The 16,634-nt window shown below is 37.8% G+C and overlaps 1 protein-coding gene across 1 annotated transcript in view; it reads right to left on the bottom strand.

The window, feature by feature from the left end:
- The window catches only part of plod1a (procollagen-lysine, 2-oxoglutarate 5-dioxygenase 1a), a 36,363-nt gene that overhangs the window by 14,576 nt on the left and 5,153 nt on the right, over positions 1-16,634 (bottom strand). The window contains exons 2-6 of the mRNA XM_053318359.1: positions 14,444-14,535; positions 13,955-14,088; positions 7,482-7,645; positions 5,583-5,695; positions 5,042-5,105 (exon numbers count right to left, since the gene is read on the bottom strand). Of these exons, the coding sequence (XP_053174334.1) occupies positions 5,042-5,105; positions 5,583-5,695; positions 7,482-7,645; positions 13,955-14,088; positions 14,444-14,535 (567 nt within the window). The remainder of the gene's footprint in view (positions 1-5,041; positions 5,106-5,582; positions 5,696-7,481; positions 7,646-13,954; positions 14,089-14,443; positions 14,536-16,634) is intronic.

Genomic DNA, 16,634 nt, shown 5'->3' with positions numbered 1-16,634 from the left:
TCCTTAAAGTCCGTGTAAAGTAAGAATAAATATGTGTTCTAAGTTTGAAATACCACAGCAAAGGGTGTTGTTAACCACCCTGCCAAATGTGAATGATTAAAAAAATCGCCAAATATATGAAATTAGGCTTTAAAGTTGTGTAAAAATCAGCCTCTTTCTCTGTTACCAAACGCTGTGGGAGTGCCCGCCGAGTAGAGCTGGCCAAAAATGAAAATCACGATTAATTGAACTTTTAACCTCGGTTACGATTAATGAACGATTATGTATATTCACAGTTTCTTTAGTTTAGTATTTTACACTGCTGCCCTCACACATGAGTATCTTTAGGGAGTGAAAATAAAGATGTTTTAAGATGTGACGCTGTGGTTAATGTCTAGTTTACTTGATTAGAACTATGTAAAGATCATGGTTTGGGTTCAAATGATCACTGGAGACAAGTTTTCAAACTCCTTAAAGATATGAAACCTTTACTGTCATGGTAACAGTGAACACCACCATTAATTGACATGAGCAAGATTAAGTCGATTAGTTTCTAAATGTCGGTTTCGATTATTTTTCGATTAATTGCCCAGCCCTACCGCCGAGTATGCTGAAACCCCGCCCCCTACCAAGTGTCACCTGTCAGTCAAAGTCACCACCTCTACCAGAAACATGGACGCTAACTCAGCTGCTAGCCCGGCGGCTAACTTGGCAGCTAACTCGGCAGCTAACTGTAGACTGTAGGAGTAGTAGTGTGTGCCAAATGTATTTATACCTCTACAGCAGCAGGGGCGGGTTTATGATTTTCAGACCCGCCCACTAAATTCTGAACACAGAAATCTTGAAACACAGTTTGTGAAGCCTAGCTCCACAATTCAAATCTAAATGGTTAAAATGCTTTTTACACCTTTTTTAGAAATGCATTTATGACCAATTTAATGTGTTTAGAAGAAAAAGTCTGAATTCACTTTACAGTCTTTAAAGGTTGAATATGTAGAATATTTATTAAAAGCTATATATTTTTTAAAATAATACAGCCACAGTCTGAATTAATATTTTTTAAATTTTTTGACGGGTTCGACAATGACGTTCTGACACGTTCTGTGTACATTGTACCAGCCAATTAGCGGCGGGATTGCGGGTTGCCAGGGTTGTCTGTTGTTCCGTCGCAGCTACTGTAGGCTGGCACTGGGTGAAATGGAGTTGTAAACAAGCAGAGCCATGTTGGACTTACTAAAACCAGCGTTTTTTGCTCTCAAGTACAACTTGTCATCACAAAACTTCGAAGGTAAGACAGAATATCTGTAAGTCGCTGTAAATAGGTGGTTGTTTGCCTTTGTATTCTTTGGCTGCTGGTTCACTGAGTTTTTAGCGCAATAATAGTGGTACTGTTGAACTCACCAGGGTCTTAGCTTTCATATGAGATGCTATTTGTTTGTGTACCATGACGTATCAAAACGGTAGCAATGGAAATGTGGAGAGTGGTCTGACTTTCTGACGCTATTCGGATTTTGATATTTGATCATTAATATGCTTGGTGTTTGAGTTGTGTTTGGTGTGTGTAAAAATGACGTGCTTGTAGCGGAGTTTCTCCTATTTGATTTGATGTGCAGTATGACTGTATTGCTACATAATTAGGGGATCATCCCTATGTTCCCCGGGTCCTATGTTCCCCGCTCTGTATGTGACCGGGGAACATAGAGATGATCCCGTCTACAGTTAGCCAGTTAGCTGAGTTAGCCGCCCAGTTAGCCGCTGAGTTAGCAGCCGAGTTAGCAGATGAGTTAGCCACCGAGCTAGCCGCCGAATTGGCCGCCGAGTTAGCCGCCAAGCTAGCAACCGAGTTAGCCGCGATCGGGGAACATAGGACCCGGGGAACATAGGTTTAACTGCTACTCCCACTGGCGTTACAATGTAATGTACCTCAGTGGTTTCAAGTCAGTTACAGCGAGGGTATGTTCGCTTCCTGTTTTCAAAATAAAAGCACCAACTCTTTCGTTATGGTTTTCTTAATAATAAAAGGCAACGGTTGTTCGCAGGAACAGAACTTTAAACAGATGATATTTGGACAAATTAGCGTCACATTGTGGATCTAAAGGGCTACTTTCTCTCCTAAAAAGGTTAGACATGTGGATAAAGTGGTATATTTACAGAGTTAGAGCTAAAATAAAATCTGCTTCAGCCTGCTGATTTCAGCTTGGGTAGGAACAAAATGCATTCTGGGTTATCGTGTAGTTTACTGACTGGCCTGCTCACGCCAATCAGAAAACAGAAACAAGCAATCATTTTGAGTTGGGAGCTAGCTAGCTAATTGATTACACACCACTCAAAGAAAGACTTCCAGTTGAAGACTGGCTAACGTTAAATACTGTTGTAAAATTAATTGGTCGAAATTAATTTTACAACAGTATTTAACGTTAGCATTGATTCATCACTTGACATGGCACAGGCTGATCGATTGACACACTCAGCAACAAACCTGGCAACCCGACTGCTGGAATTATTTTTGGTTGTTGCGACTACGATCTCGAGACACTAGATGGCGGTGTTCTGCTCATTCTCCATATTCAACCTTTAACTTCCTACTGAGTAAGTGAGCATGTCAGACAATACAATTATATTTTAGAGTATTTAAACACATCATTTTAAAACCATAGTTTAGGATTTCAACCTTTCAAGTCCTTTTTTCAATGTTACAATATCTGTCTGTAATTTCACCGCAGTGTTCTTTCTTGCTCTTCCTATTTTACCGAGCATGCTTTGGGAGCTGACTTGCATGGACGTATCCCAGCATACATTTTGCATCAACCAGCAGTAATGGTGAAGAATAGAAAAATTAATTTGATTCTCAATATGTATTAAATCAAAACTGTTGATTAGTGGGCTTGGACAGTAACTTCTTTAGTCCTTTAACTGTAATTTTGACAGTTCTAGTGGAGCACTGTTGTATTAATTGTACTTTTTTTTAAAGTATATTTTTTGGGCTTTTTGCCTTTGATGTACAGGTTAGTAGAGAGAGACAGGAAAACTGGAGACAGAGAGGGGGAATGACATGCAGGATAGGAGTGCTTGGTGCGGGATTTAAACCAGGATCGCCTGCAGTGATGACTGTAGCCTCAACACATGGGGCGGGTGCGCTACCCACTGAACTATGCTTAACCCAATAATTACACATTAATTGCACTACTTACGCATTGAGCCGGTCCGCGATTGTCTGCCAGGCTTTCTCCCTTTCCTTGATTACAGTGCTTTGTGCTTGTGTTGCCTTTTTTTCTTATAATTTCTTTAACCTCATCATGAAATTCCATCAGGAGCTGTTGTTCAGCGGCTGTGAAGAATGACGCGCAACACTTTTCCATTTTCCAATCAGTGATTCTGTGATCGATGCCATGGGTCTACGTGAGAATGCCGTGAACACGCACTTATCCCAACTATCTACACCTGGCTTGACATAGCCGCGCCTTTTCATCCTGGTTTAGCAAACGTGCAACCGAATAAGCCAAGATGCTCCGGTCAGACTAGATCAAGCTGCGCTTGCTCAGTTATCCTGGATTTCTTTATTCTACTTTTGTGCAATATCCCTCTGGAGAGTGAGAAGTAAACAGGAGAAGGTGAAGACGCACATGTGCTGTAGTTAAGCTAAACTGTAAAGTTAAGGACCAATTTAAGTGGTTACAAAGTGTTTAAGTGTTCGAAAATCATCCGAAGACCAGAGATAATTCCTCCTTTACACGGCACGCAGCCAACGAGGTAATTCATGTGTTTTTTCTGTATTTACTTTGCCGAGTATTTTCATGTTTATGTTTACTTTTCTGATGTAATCGTTAATATTGTGTATATGTGTATGTGCGTATATGTGTATGTTATAGTTTTCAAGGTGGATTTGGAGGAAGCTTCAAATAAACCAGTACCAAGAAAGCCACTTGTGTTTTTTGTGCCTCGAGGGAGTTATACCAGGGATTGAATCAACAACCATCTGGTCACAAGCTCTCTTCTCTTACATCAACACTGCCCCTTCAGTATTTGAATGAAAAGATCTGTTTGTTAAGAGAATCTGTGGGAAGGGCTGATGATATATGGACTAAACCAAAACTGTGTCTATAATTGTAATACTTTGTCTTAAGATGTAACCAGCTGATTAGGTATTTTCCAATTTACTGTTGAATCTGGACTGTTAGTCTAGAAGAAGAAAAGCCAAAGTGTTGCCTAATTGAGTTATATTTTATTTTCAACTGTACTTGCAATACAAATATATTTATTTTGTAAGTATAGATGACATAATACGACGGAGTATTAGGGCCATACTAAGAGGACAAATAAATAAATAAATACAAGTTCGGAAATTACGAGAATAAAGTTGTAATATTACAAGAATAAAGTCGTAATAATAGGAGAAAAATATTATTCTTTTTATGGTTTAGAGACAATGTGCACATGTTACTCTTTTCATTGATGTACTTGTCCTATTTTATATGACCTACATCTGTCTACAGATGGCGTAAAGCCCACACAGACCAAGTTGCAATCTGGATGATGAGAGATTTTTCTTGCCACCTGAAGAAACAAGTGATGAAAGATGGCAACAAGCAAAGGTGTTATTAGAAACATACACTTAACATTTCTAACATTACAGAAGTAGCCAGTAAATAGATAGTGTCTTCTGTAGGGACATGTATCTGGTTACATGGTCTGTGATTCAAAATAAATACATACATAAATACAGTAAATACATATACTTTCCTGTACATATACATATACACATATATATATATATATATATATATATATACATATATATATATTTACAATGCATTTACTTGCAATTTGCACACTGTTTTGCACTCTCCCCGGTATTTATAATGTGTGTTTTTACTGTGTAAGATGTGTGTTTTTATACTACTTTGTGTGTTTTTATTCAACCTGTACTTATTGTGGTGTTGCACTGGAACTTAAATTTCCTGAGGGGAACCTCCCCAAGGGATCAATAAAGTTACTATCTATCTATCTATCTATCTATCTATCAATCAATCAATCAATCAATCAATCAATCAAGATAACTCACCAAGTGCTCCATGAAGGTTCTGGAACATTCTGCATTTGTTGTCCAATGTGATATTTATGGATTTCTGAAAGATTGAATATTGATATTATTTATAATATGTAGTAGCTGTCATCTTCAAACAACACAAATGTTGTTTTCATTCACTAATGAATTCACGTGTACACCACCATTGTTTGGTTTGCTTTTATTTATTATTAAGTCAAGATGTCCTGCACATGTTTCAGATTAAGGAAAGCTTTTATAATGTTTTGTATCTGCCCAGGAAGTGTTTAGTTTCATGAGCTTAACAGCTATTAAAAACTGTGAGATGGGGTACAGATAACCATGGGGAGTTTAGAAATAAAGGCCTCTCTTTCATATAAGGTAGCTTCATATAAAGGCCTGGTTCACCCTGTACTTGAGGCCACAATTTGGGAAATCACAGTATATAATAGAATAACACAGGTATATGAGTGTTTAATGGATTCATAAAATTGAATGAAACATTACCATGAAATAAAAAGTAAAGATCTATGAAGTAAAGTAGTTTAACATTTCTTACTCTTTTGTCTGGATTGATATAAATCTTGGTGAAGAACAGCTGGTCACTGTCTTTGTCTTCTCCTGTCCAGTCAGCAACCATTTCTTTGATGTTGGGAAGGTAGCCAATGAAAGCTGAGGATAGCAGTGAAAACAGAACAGACAGCAAATGACAAACTATGATTTAAGTTTATTCTTATAAAGTCTGATCATCAAGTGGTCTCATTAATGTGCAGTATCTGCACTGCTGTGTACCATATTGTGTCCAAAAAGTCTTTTCAAAATGCCATGAGAGATAATTACTGCCACGTTCAGCCCTGTGCTGACTGCTGACTAAAGACCTGCTGTTTCTCTGCTATAAAAAGAAACTACTACACTCCCTCCTACAAACATGTGGCATATCATTAAACTGTTACTGCAAGTCTGACCAGGCAAAACCAAATCTTTTGTTGCATCACTTAAAACCTTCTACTCTTTTCAGAATCTTCAGAATCAATCAGGTGTCTGCACATTTCTGAATGACACAGGTATACTGGCTTTTATCAGTCTGCTAAACTGACATCCAAAACAAAGAACTGATTGGTGTAACAGCTGAGTCTGAAAAGGTTTCTGGTGTTCATACTCCTCAAAAAAAGGGAACCCATTTGAAAGAGACCTGAGGATAATCAGAGCCGAGCCTAACTACAATGTGGTGTGGATGAACCCAAACAGATTTAGAAAGAGAACCAGAACTGTCATTGTCATGATGCTCTACTAATTAACAAGGCGGTGAAGTAGCAAAATGAGAATACACATTTAAGGAGGGTGGTGATTTTCTATATTTGTCTTATTGTAAACAGATCTTATGTGCAGAGCCAAACCCACAAACTGATTTAAGAATTGTGTTTGTACCCAAAGCCTGGTATATCTTAGTCCTCTGTTTTGTTCAAAAACTATTAGAAACACATAAGTAAGCCACACTGCTGCATTGAGTGACATGTTCCTTTCTTCCTGAATCTGATGATTACTGTAGCTTAGCTAGAAACCATGATTGGATAGTAATTACTGTCTGTGCCACTGGGTTTGCAACATGAACCATTGTGCATTAGATGTAAATCTGACTGACACAAATTGTATATATGACACGGGTAGGCAGCGTTGCTAGATGTACAATATGTTTTGTATTTGTATGATCATTTTGTCCTTTGTATGATAAAACAAACAAGTTAAGTCCCATAAATAAGATCATTTGATTATTTTGTGACACTTAAAGTGACTCTTACCTTTCTTGCATTTCACACAGCACTTTGAAAAAACTTGAACAGCAACAACCCCTCCTCCCCGCTATGTCCCACCCCCGCACTCCCTTCCCCTCCACCACCCGCTCTCCCCTCCCCCTCCATGCACTACTGATATACTTTTCTTTTTCCCCGTGGGAGCGGCTGGAGGTGGAAGCCGTGGCCCGCTTTTGTCAGTCATTACTGTATGTTTATGGCTATCTCTGTGTATCATGGATGTATTATAATGCAGTGGACCCACAATAGACTCTCTTCTGGGTAGGGGTGCACGCATGATTACGTAATGCAGAAGGGGAAAACCGGCAGGTCGCTAGGTTATGAATTACATACAATAATTTTCCTCAAAACAATCATTTTAGGCCTCTGATAAGATACTTTAACATTTCCCATCTGATAAAGGTGCTGATTGCTGCCAATCATCAGTCATGGCTGTTCAGCTGAAAACTGGCTGTTTCCAATGGCTGATTTCAGTGGCTGATTGATCGATGCATCTCTAATCCCTGCAGCCATGCTGCTAATATCACACAAAATGTTTTGTCATGTATGGAATAAATGAAGTTCATCAGAATGTGTGAAACAAACGTTTACATTTCTAGCACTGGCATTATAGCCATGTGTTTGAATGACAGGAGTGATGAACATACCTCCAGAGCCCAGGAACCTGCTGCCCTCCCTGACATGGGGGTGTTTGTCCTCCAGGTGTCTGTCAGGCCAGATCAGGCTCTCAGAGGAAAACACCACCTTGTGTCTAGCCTGCTGGAACTTCTTGAGCAGTTCTTTGGGACCGGAGGTAAACACCAAATCAAAGCTGTGTCAAACAGAGAGTGAAAATAGAAACATTTACTGCACTGTGCAGCTCAGCAGTGCGTGAAACCAGTGACATGTTTAAAAGAAATGAAAGGGTAGCCTTTATAAGATTCTAGCTGTCTTTATTTGGAGTCTGAAGTTGCCAGTGGTTGTGGTCACTATTGTAAAGAGGAACTATACTCAACTAAAAAAAAACCATCACACTCTCTTGATTGTTATATATGGATCAGTGACAAATAAGGGTACGCAAGATGAGAAATTCAAAAATATCTTAAAAATAGTTTTAAAAGCAGAATCAGTTTTATTAATATCTATATGTGTTGGTTTTATGTCATTTGAAATGACATTTGCAACATTTGTTTTACCAAAAGTGAATGCTCCTGGAAGTGTCCCATGGTGTAACCACAAAGAATGACAACTATTGAATATTTGAATCACCTACAGTGTGAGTATTCCTTCATTTAAATTTTAATTCATTTTGTCATAATTGAGCAGGACATATCCTAAAAATAACAATTTTTTCTAAATAAGATGGGGCCAATGATGTAAAATTAGTTAAAAACCATTTTGTTGCATTGCCAAAGTGGATTACATTTATTCCACATTTTAGTTCATGTTTATTTTCCTGTACTAATCAGATTGGTGGTCTTATGAAAAAATACTGCTTACACCAACTGGACACTGGGTTGCATCAATGCATGTAAGCAGTATTTTTCATAAAAATCTGATACAGTGTCTGGCCATGTTCCTTCTACAGTCAAACATCATTGTTTATTGAAATATGACAACAAGGTTCAGTGAACTTGGTTTTTCATGTTATTTCAGTTTAGAAAAAGGAACACCTGACAACAATAAATGATTAGGATATTATATTTTAAATCCAGTCAAGAAACTATCATTGCAATTTCATTTGATAAATGAACTAATTCATCTTCAACTGTAAATTCTGTACTGAAAAAAACATTTTACGACAACAATCATGGTAACTTCACCTTAATTTAACTTGCATGTTTTATCACAAAGAAAAGAAAGAAATGACCTGAAAACCACAACTCATGAGTCAACTCATAACTTGTCTTCTTTTGTCAATATGGTTGATAAATATTTAATTTGACAATAAGAATTTTGGATAATGTATCTTTAAAAGATGAGTGTAAAGAGGTAAGGTGGTTCAGATGATGTTATTATATTATAAAGAGGTTCAGATGATGTTATTATATTATAAAGAGGTCAGGTGGTTCAGATGATATTATTATATTATAAAGAGGTCAGGTAGTTCAGATGATATTATTATATTATAAAGAGGTCAGGTGGTTCAGATGGTGTTATTATATTATAAAGAGGTCAGATGGTTCAGAGATGATGTTATTATATTATAAAGAGGTCAGGTGGTTCAAATGATGTTATCATATTATAAAGAGGTCAGGTGATTCAGATGATGTTATTATATTATAAAGAGGTCAGGTGGTTCAGATGATGTTATTGTATTATAAAGAGGTCAGGTGGTTCAGATGATGTTATTATATTATAAAGAGGTAGGTGATTCAGATGATGTTATCATATTATAAAGAGGTCAGGTGATTCAGATGATGTTATTGTATTATAAAGAGGTCAGGTGGTTCAGATGATGTTATTATATTATAAAGAGGTCAGGTGGTTCAGAGATGATGTTATTATATTATAAAGAGGTAGGTGGTTCAGATGATGTTATTATATTATAAAGAGGTCAGGTGGTTCAGATGATGTTATTGTGTTATAAAGAGGTCAGGTGGTTCAGATGATGTTATATTATAAAGAAGTCAGATGGTTCAGATGATGTTATTATATTATAAAGAGGTCAGGTGGTTCAGAGATGATGTTATTATATTATAAAGAGGTAGGTGGTTCAGATGATGTTATTATATTATAAAGAGGTCAGGTGGTTCAGATGATGTTATTGTGTTATAAAGAGGTCAGGTGGTTCAGATGGTGTTATTATATTATAAAGAGGTCAGATGGTTCAGAGATTATGTTATTATATTATAAACAGGTCAGGTGGTTCAGATGATCAGGGATTAAAGTTTTCCGGCCCCGTGCCGGAATTCCGGCGTGCGGCGCTTGACTGCGGGCGCGTCAAAACAAAATAAATAAAATAATATATTTTTTAAATGTGAAAGAGAGTGTAATCGTTCGTCTGCCAATGATATGAGAGAAGCACAACTCTCCCGCTCTGAAACTAACATTATTATCCAATCAGAGGTGAAATAAGGCGGGTCTTGAGGAAACGTGCCTCCACCAAGTTACGTATGAAGCCTAATCGCCAGAGTAGAGAGAGAGAGACGTTGCATGGAGTGGAAAGATGGATCAGTTCATGACTCCAGGGGAAAATGCCCTGATAATCGACCAAGGGTTGAAAAATAAATGGCGTTGGGCATGGCTAGATGAGCTAGGGAAGGACAGCAAGCCGTTTAGTAGTTGGTGCAAAAAGATGAGAGAGCCAGGTGCCTGTTTCTGCACGCTGTGCTCCAGAAAGATTAAACGCATCCAGCGGCAAAATTTTTTTTAAAGAAAGTTCAAAGTTGTTGAAATGGTGAAACCGTTTTAAATCTATCTGATTTAACTACCGTAAATTCCGGACTATAAACTGTACAATGACAGAACGAGGTAGATTACTCCAGTAAAAGTAAGACTTAGTTTAATGACTCAGAAGTCGTCAAATGACTTACTTTAACGAATTTCGTTAGTTTATATAATGCAGATTCATAAAATATGACTTTTATGAGGGTCACAGTCACAGACAATAAACTTACCATTTGATAATTGTGGTAGCAGCAGTGCAGCAGATGTAATGAAGTCCACGCAGCACGCTGGATGTAAACTAATATTAAGCCTATAGCCGATTCATTATAATGTCCATGGACATAGATTGAGTTCTTTTGTCTTAATAATGACAACATAATACACAATAAATGGTCGGATTGGGAACCCATATGCATAATGTCTCCACGTTGCATTTAGTGTTGCTTGAAATGACCAGGGCTCAGCTAGTGTTGCCTTTTAAAACATCGTAGATTTCCCGGGATTCCCGGGAAAACTGCCTCCCTCAAGCAGGGTACACTTGCACTCACACTAGCCAAATAATCCGGACTGTAGGGGGAAAACGTGCTTGGACATGGTATGATTGCCTAGTGCGCGCTAAATGTCTGTAGTCAGAGGGGGGGGGGGGGGGACCAACCCTCGCTAATATCTCATGTTACAACGTGGGACACCAGCGGCTTCAAATCCGGTGCGGCTTATACAAGTACAAAATTGATTTTCTTTCTAAAATTAGAGCATGCAGCTTTTAATCAGGTGCGCTCTGTAGTCTGGAATTTACGGAAATTGTACCTGATTTGTTACTACTTCATGTAGAAGTTGATATTTTTTATGTTATTTATAGACTTGATTTTCGAACGTCTAGTAATTTCTTAGTATTTAATTTGCCACTATTTATTTTAAAGAAAGTTCAAATATGTTGAAACTGTTGAATTAAAACTCTTTAAAAAGAGAATCATTGTCCTTTTTTGAATACCTTAAATTAAATGGTTGCAAATAAATCTTATTCTTCAAATGCCTGCCTTCCAATTTCACATATCCTTATAACATGTCACCTTGTGATTGTAGGCCATTTTGTAACCTGTCAAAGACAAAGATTAGCAGCGAAACTTGATATCAAAAGAAATCCTAAATGCTACATGTAGCATATTGTAGTGTGTTGGACTACTATTGCCACCTATTGGCCTTTCTTGGTGTTGCAGTTTAGTCAAACCTTAGTCTGCAATCATTTTGACCTTGCGAATGTGTACACGCCACAGTTTACCACCAACATCAAAAACAAGGCCTGTGTCGTGTGCAAACACTCCAAAAAGTAAACCGGTTTCCAATCGATCAACCAACGTAGTGGCGTGTAGAGTCAAGTGCACAAGTCTAAAAAAGTTCAGGCTCGGGATTTTTTTTTGCTTTAATCCCTGGATGATGTTATCATATTATAAAGAGGTCAGGTGATTCAGATGATGTTATTATATTATAAAGAGGTCAGGTGATTCAGATGATGTCATTATATTATAAAGAGGTCAGGTGGTTCAGAGATGATGTTATTATATTATAAAGAGGTCAGGTGATTCAGATGATGTTATCATATTATAAAGAGGTCAGGTGATTCAGATGATGTTATATTATAAAGAGGTCAGGTGATTCAGATGATGTTATTATATTATAAAGAGGTCAGGTGATTCAGATGATGTTATCATATTATAAAGAGGTCACGTGATTCAGATGATGTTATCATATTATAAAGAGGTCAGGTGATTCAGATGATGTTATATTATAAAGAGGTCAGGTGGTGCAGAGATGATGTTATTATATTATAAAGAGGTCAGGTGGTTCAGATGATGTTATCATATTATAAAGAGGTCAGGTGATTCAGATGATGTTATTATATTATAAAGAGGTCAGTTGGTTCAGATGATGTTATCATATTATAAAGAGGTCAGGTGATTCAGATGATGTTATTATATTATAAAGAGGTCAGGTGATTCAGATGATGTTATCATATTATAAAGAGGTCAGGTGATTCAGATGATGTTATTATATTATAAAGAGGTCAGGTGATTCAGATGATGTTATCATATTATAAAGAGGTCAGGTGGTTCAGAGATGATGTTATTATATTATAAAGAGGTCAGGTGGTTCAGATGATGTTATCATATTATAAAGAGGTCAGGTGATTCAGATGATGTTATTATATTATAAAGAGGTCAGGTGGTTCAGAGATGATGTTATTATATTATAAAGAGGTAGGTGGTTCAGAGATGATGTTATTATATTATAAAGAGGTCAGGTGGTTCAGATGATGTTATCATATTATAAAGAGGTCAGGTGATTCAGATGATGTTATTATATTATAAAGAGGTCAGGTGGTTCAGATGATGTTATTATATTATAAAGAGGTCAGGTGGTTCAGATGATGTTATCATATTATAAAGAGGTCAGGTGATTCAGATGATGTTATTATATTATAAAGAGGTCAGGTGGTTCAGAGATGATGTTATTATATTATAAAGAGGTCAGGTGGTTCAGATGATGTTATTATGTTATAAAGAGGTCAGGTGGTTCAGATGATGTTATTATAGTATAAAGAGGTCAGTTGGTTCAGATGATGTTATTATATTATACAGAGGTCAGGTGATTCAGATGATGTTGTTATATTATAAAGAGGTCAGGTAGTTCAAACTGATGCCTCTTGAGTTTATATGCAACAGCCAACTGTGGTGTTTCCCACAGGCATTCCTGTTCTGAAGGCTGCTACCTTCAAGTCCCATCATGAAGCCTTTCATTCCCTCATTCCTGAAACTTGTCCATGATAACTTTCAGGAATATGCCATGTTAAAAATGCCCCAAATTCCTACCCCAAAATGAACCTGAGCAGTAGAAATATCATGTCTTGCTTGACCACCTGTAGCTGGTGTCTGCTTGTCTCCTCTCCCTCTCTCATGCATATATCCTTACACCTACACACTGACTGCAGCACCATGTCCAACCACATCATTTAGTCTTCAGTGAGGTGTCTGGATGATGGACACTCACAAGGCTTCAGTGAGTTTGCCATCAGAATCAGAGCACTTGTGTACATGTTGCAGTTCTGGGGCAGGATAGCAGGACACACACGAGTTAGCCTGTATTTATCAAGCTGCCAATAATGCTAGCGTTGCATACTTTGCCATCCATCATTTTACACCAACCAACACCTCTAAAAATCCCTATATCTTATTTGTTTGATATGTACACAAATAGAAATGTAAAAATGACAATTTGCAGTTTTAGGAGGAGTTACCATTTCTACTATTTTTTGACTGTTGCAGCTTCCTGGAGTCTTATTTCCAAAATCATTTATTCACTGGCTGTACCTGCAACTACATGTCCATTTATCTGATAAATTGTTTATCTTGCTATCACATTTTATATATGTCCTAATAGAATTAAATTCATACACAAGTTTCAGTATATTTTGAAGAATGTATTACTGGTGGACTATGCAAAGGTCAGGCTTGTTTTATCTGTTACTTATGACTATGAATAGCATTGCAAGGCAATATTTAGTGTGCATGGGTAAAGCAACATGCTGTATCTAGACTAATAAACTTCTACAAATGTAATCTTATATTCTTTTATAGGATGACTTTATAACAGCTGTCCAGGGACTAGAGATACAACAATATCCAATTGGTTAAAATTTACAACAATGTTTATTAATGTGCACTGTCTCTGTTAAATAAATGTTAAGACACTCTACCTGTCAATAAAAAGGATTATTTTGTCTTCATCCTTCATCTCCTCCAGAGCTTCTTTAAGGAGTCGCACCTTCTGGCCTCCTCCTGGTGCTGACATGTAGTCTCCTCCTGTCCATTTCTCACCCTGACCAAGGACCTTCAAAAGAACATACACATATACAAACACACACACGCACACACACACACACACACACACGCACACACGCACACACGCACACACACATTTACTACAATTTGAGGACAAATATACTTTCTATACCCTGCTGTATGTAACTTGACAACTTTTACTTTAATTAACTTTTGACAAAAAGAGTCAAAGTCCTAAATACAAAGATATCATATAGATATTGTTCAATGACAGACATGCTACACAAAAATATGCATTTATTACACATATTTATTATATCCTATAAAGAATAGACAAAGAGGCTTTCATGGCCCAACGGCAGGAAAGGAACGTCAAACTGTAATCTTGCTGCAGGAGTTCCTACCTTGACAGTGTAGTTGAAGTGTTTAGCTGACCTCAAAAAGCGCCTGAAGCCATCAGTTTCTTTGGTTGCAACAGTCACAACAAGGAGTTTATCTGGAAGACACAGCATTATGGAGGAATTCAGAAACATGATACTGCAGTCTCTTTCCTTTGCTTTAGACATGAAGCAACTCAACAGTGCCATGATTGTTAGATTCTGTGATATATGTGTGATTGTGCACATGTTTTAGAAATGGTTTGATTTTTTATTATCAATTTATGATATAACCACAAGATGACTTATGAACATCATCTTGGTATGCCCTTGCAAGTCTAAACATTAATGTGAGTTTAAACCATAAACTGTACACATACTGAAGGAAAAATCTCATTTCCTCACACAGAAAACTTAGATTCTGACATAACCAGTAAAAGTTTATGTGGGGAAAGATGGTCCGGGCCAGTAACCAATCCCTGTCATGGCTGCACCTGGCATTATGTAAGAACCATGCAGTGCCATGCCTACCCAGCCATGAATTTGGCCCTCTCAGGAGAAATCAGCATTAGTGGCATTTAAATGCATGTCTAACCAGGGTTCAAGCCGTGCCCCCAGCCCAACTCACGTGGAAGGAACCATGAGGCTCAAAAAAAAGAAGACATAGGGTGGACAAAAATAAAAGTCCTGCCTCGTTCATATGTTTGTGGTCTATTTGTTGTGTCTGGATTTTGAAGGAAGTGAAACATCTGTCCTTGTGTTCAATTGTGCCTTTAAACTTTTAGGCTCACTCTTTTTAAAACTGTCTATCATCTCTCTTTGTTTCTATGAAGCTTGTTTAACTCTCTGGGCTTCAGTTCATGGCAGGAACATATTGTTATTCAGAGGATTTGTCGTTCAGTGACTGTTTGTCAACATGTGATGCTGGAGCTGGAAGTTTGAAAGTGGCTAGCTGAGGTGAGCATGCTGGGAAAATGATCAAAACTAATTAAATTAAAACAGAATTATGCATGACTTAACATGTTGTTGGAAGGCGACATTGTTAAAGTCCGTGTAAAGTAAGAATAAATATGTGTTTTGAGTTTGACATACCACAGAAAAGTGTGTTGTTAACCACCCTGCCAAATTTGAATGATTAAAAAAATCACCAAATATAGGAAATTAGGCTTCAAAGTTGTGTAAAACTCAGCCTCTTTCTCTGCTCCAAACGCTGTGGGAGTGCCCGCCGAGATCACTAAAACCATAGACTGTATAAAAGAAATGGACGTAACATCCGTGACGTCACCCATTGGTTTGTGGACTGCTGCTTGGAAGCCAATAGTTTCGGATCTGGGCAGCACCATCTTGAAAATTCAGGTGCATGCCGGGAAAAAAAGAACATGGATTCTACTTATATGGCCATGAGGCGGAGTCATGGGTGGAAGTATGGGTGGAGCCAACAGCGAAGCAGGGAGGTTGCGATTGGTTGCGAGGGCTGGATCTCGAGGACATTGGTCAATCAACCTGTCAATCAGGACGTAGCCACGCCCCAATGCATACCCTGCTTTATCGTCAAATATAAAATCAGGGAGGCCAAAATTTCACCAATGAACATCATACTGCATTGAAGAAGGCTTTAAACTAGCGATTGAGACCATAAACACATTTTGAAAACATTTACTGAGGTTAGAAATCAAGTGAGAAGTTGGTGAATTCTCCATTGACAATTGTATCGTATTGAGATGGAAGTCCTTTTGAACACAAAACGGTCGCCCCCTGGTGGCCTTTTGATAGAATGCAGCTCTAAGTTACTTCCGCGTTGGCCTCATTTCAGAGGACCGGCTCCCCGCCTGGCTGAGACCCTGCCCCCTACCAAGTGTCACCTGTCAATCAAAGTCACCACCTCTACCAGAAACATGCTTTCTGCTGCTAACTCAGTGGCTAGCTCGGCAGCTAACTCAGCTACATGGCTAACTGTAGACTGTAGTAGTAGTAGTAATGTGCTGAATGTATTTATACCTCTACAGCAGCAGGGGCGGGTTTATGCTAATCACATTTTCAGACCCGCCCACTAAATCCTGAACACAGAAATCTTGAAACACAGTTTGTGAAGCCTAGCTCCACAATTCAAATCTAAATGGTTGAAATGCTTTTTACACCTTTTTTAGAAATACATTTATGACCTATTTAATGTCTGTAGAAGAAAATGTCTGAATTCACTTTACACAGTCTTTAAAGC

Source organism: Scomber japonicus, chromosome 4 (genome assembly GCF_027409825.1).
Source record: "Scomber japonicus isolate fScoJap1 chromosome 4, fScoJap1.pri, whole genome shotgun sequence".
Taxonomy (NCBI): Eukaryota; Metazoa; Chordata; class Actinopteri; order Scombriformes; family Scombridae; genus Scomber; species Scomber japonicus.
This window is presented reverse-complemented; position numbering and strand designations above follow the sequence as displayed.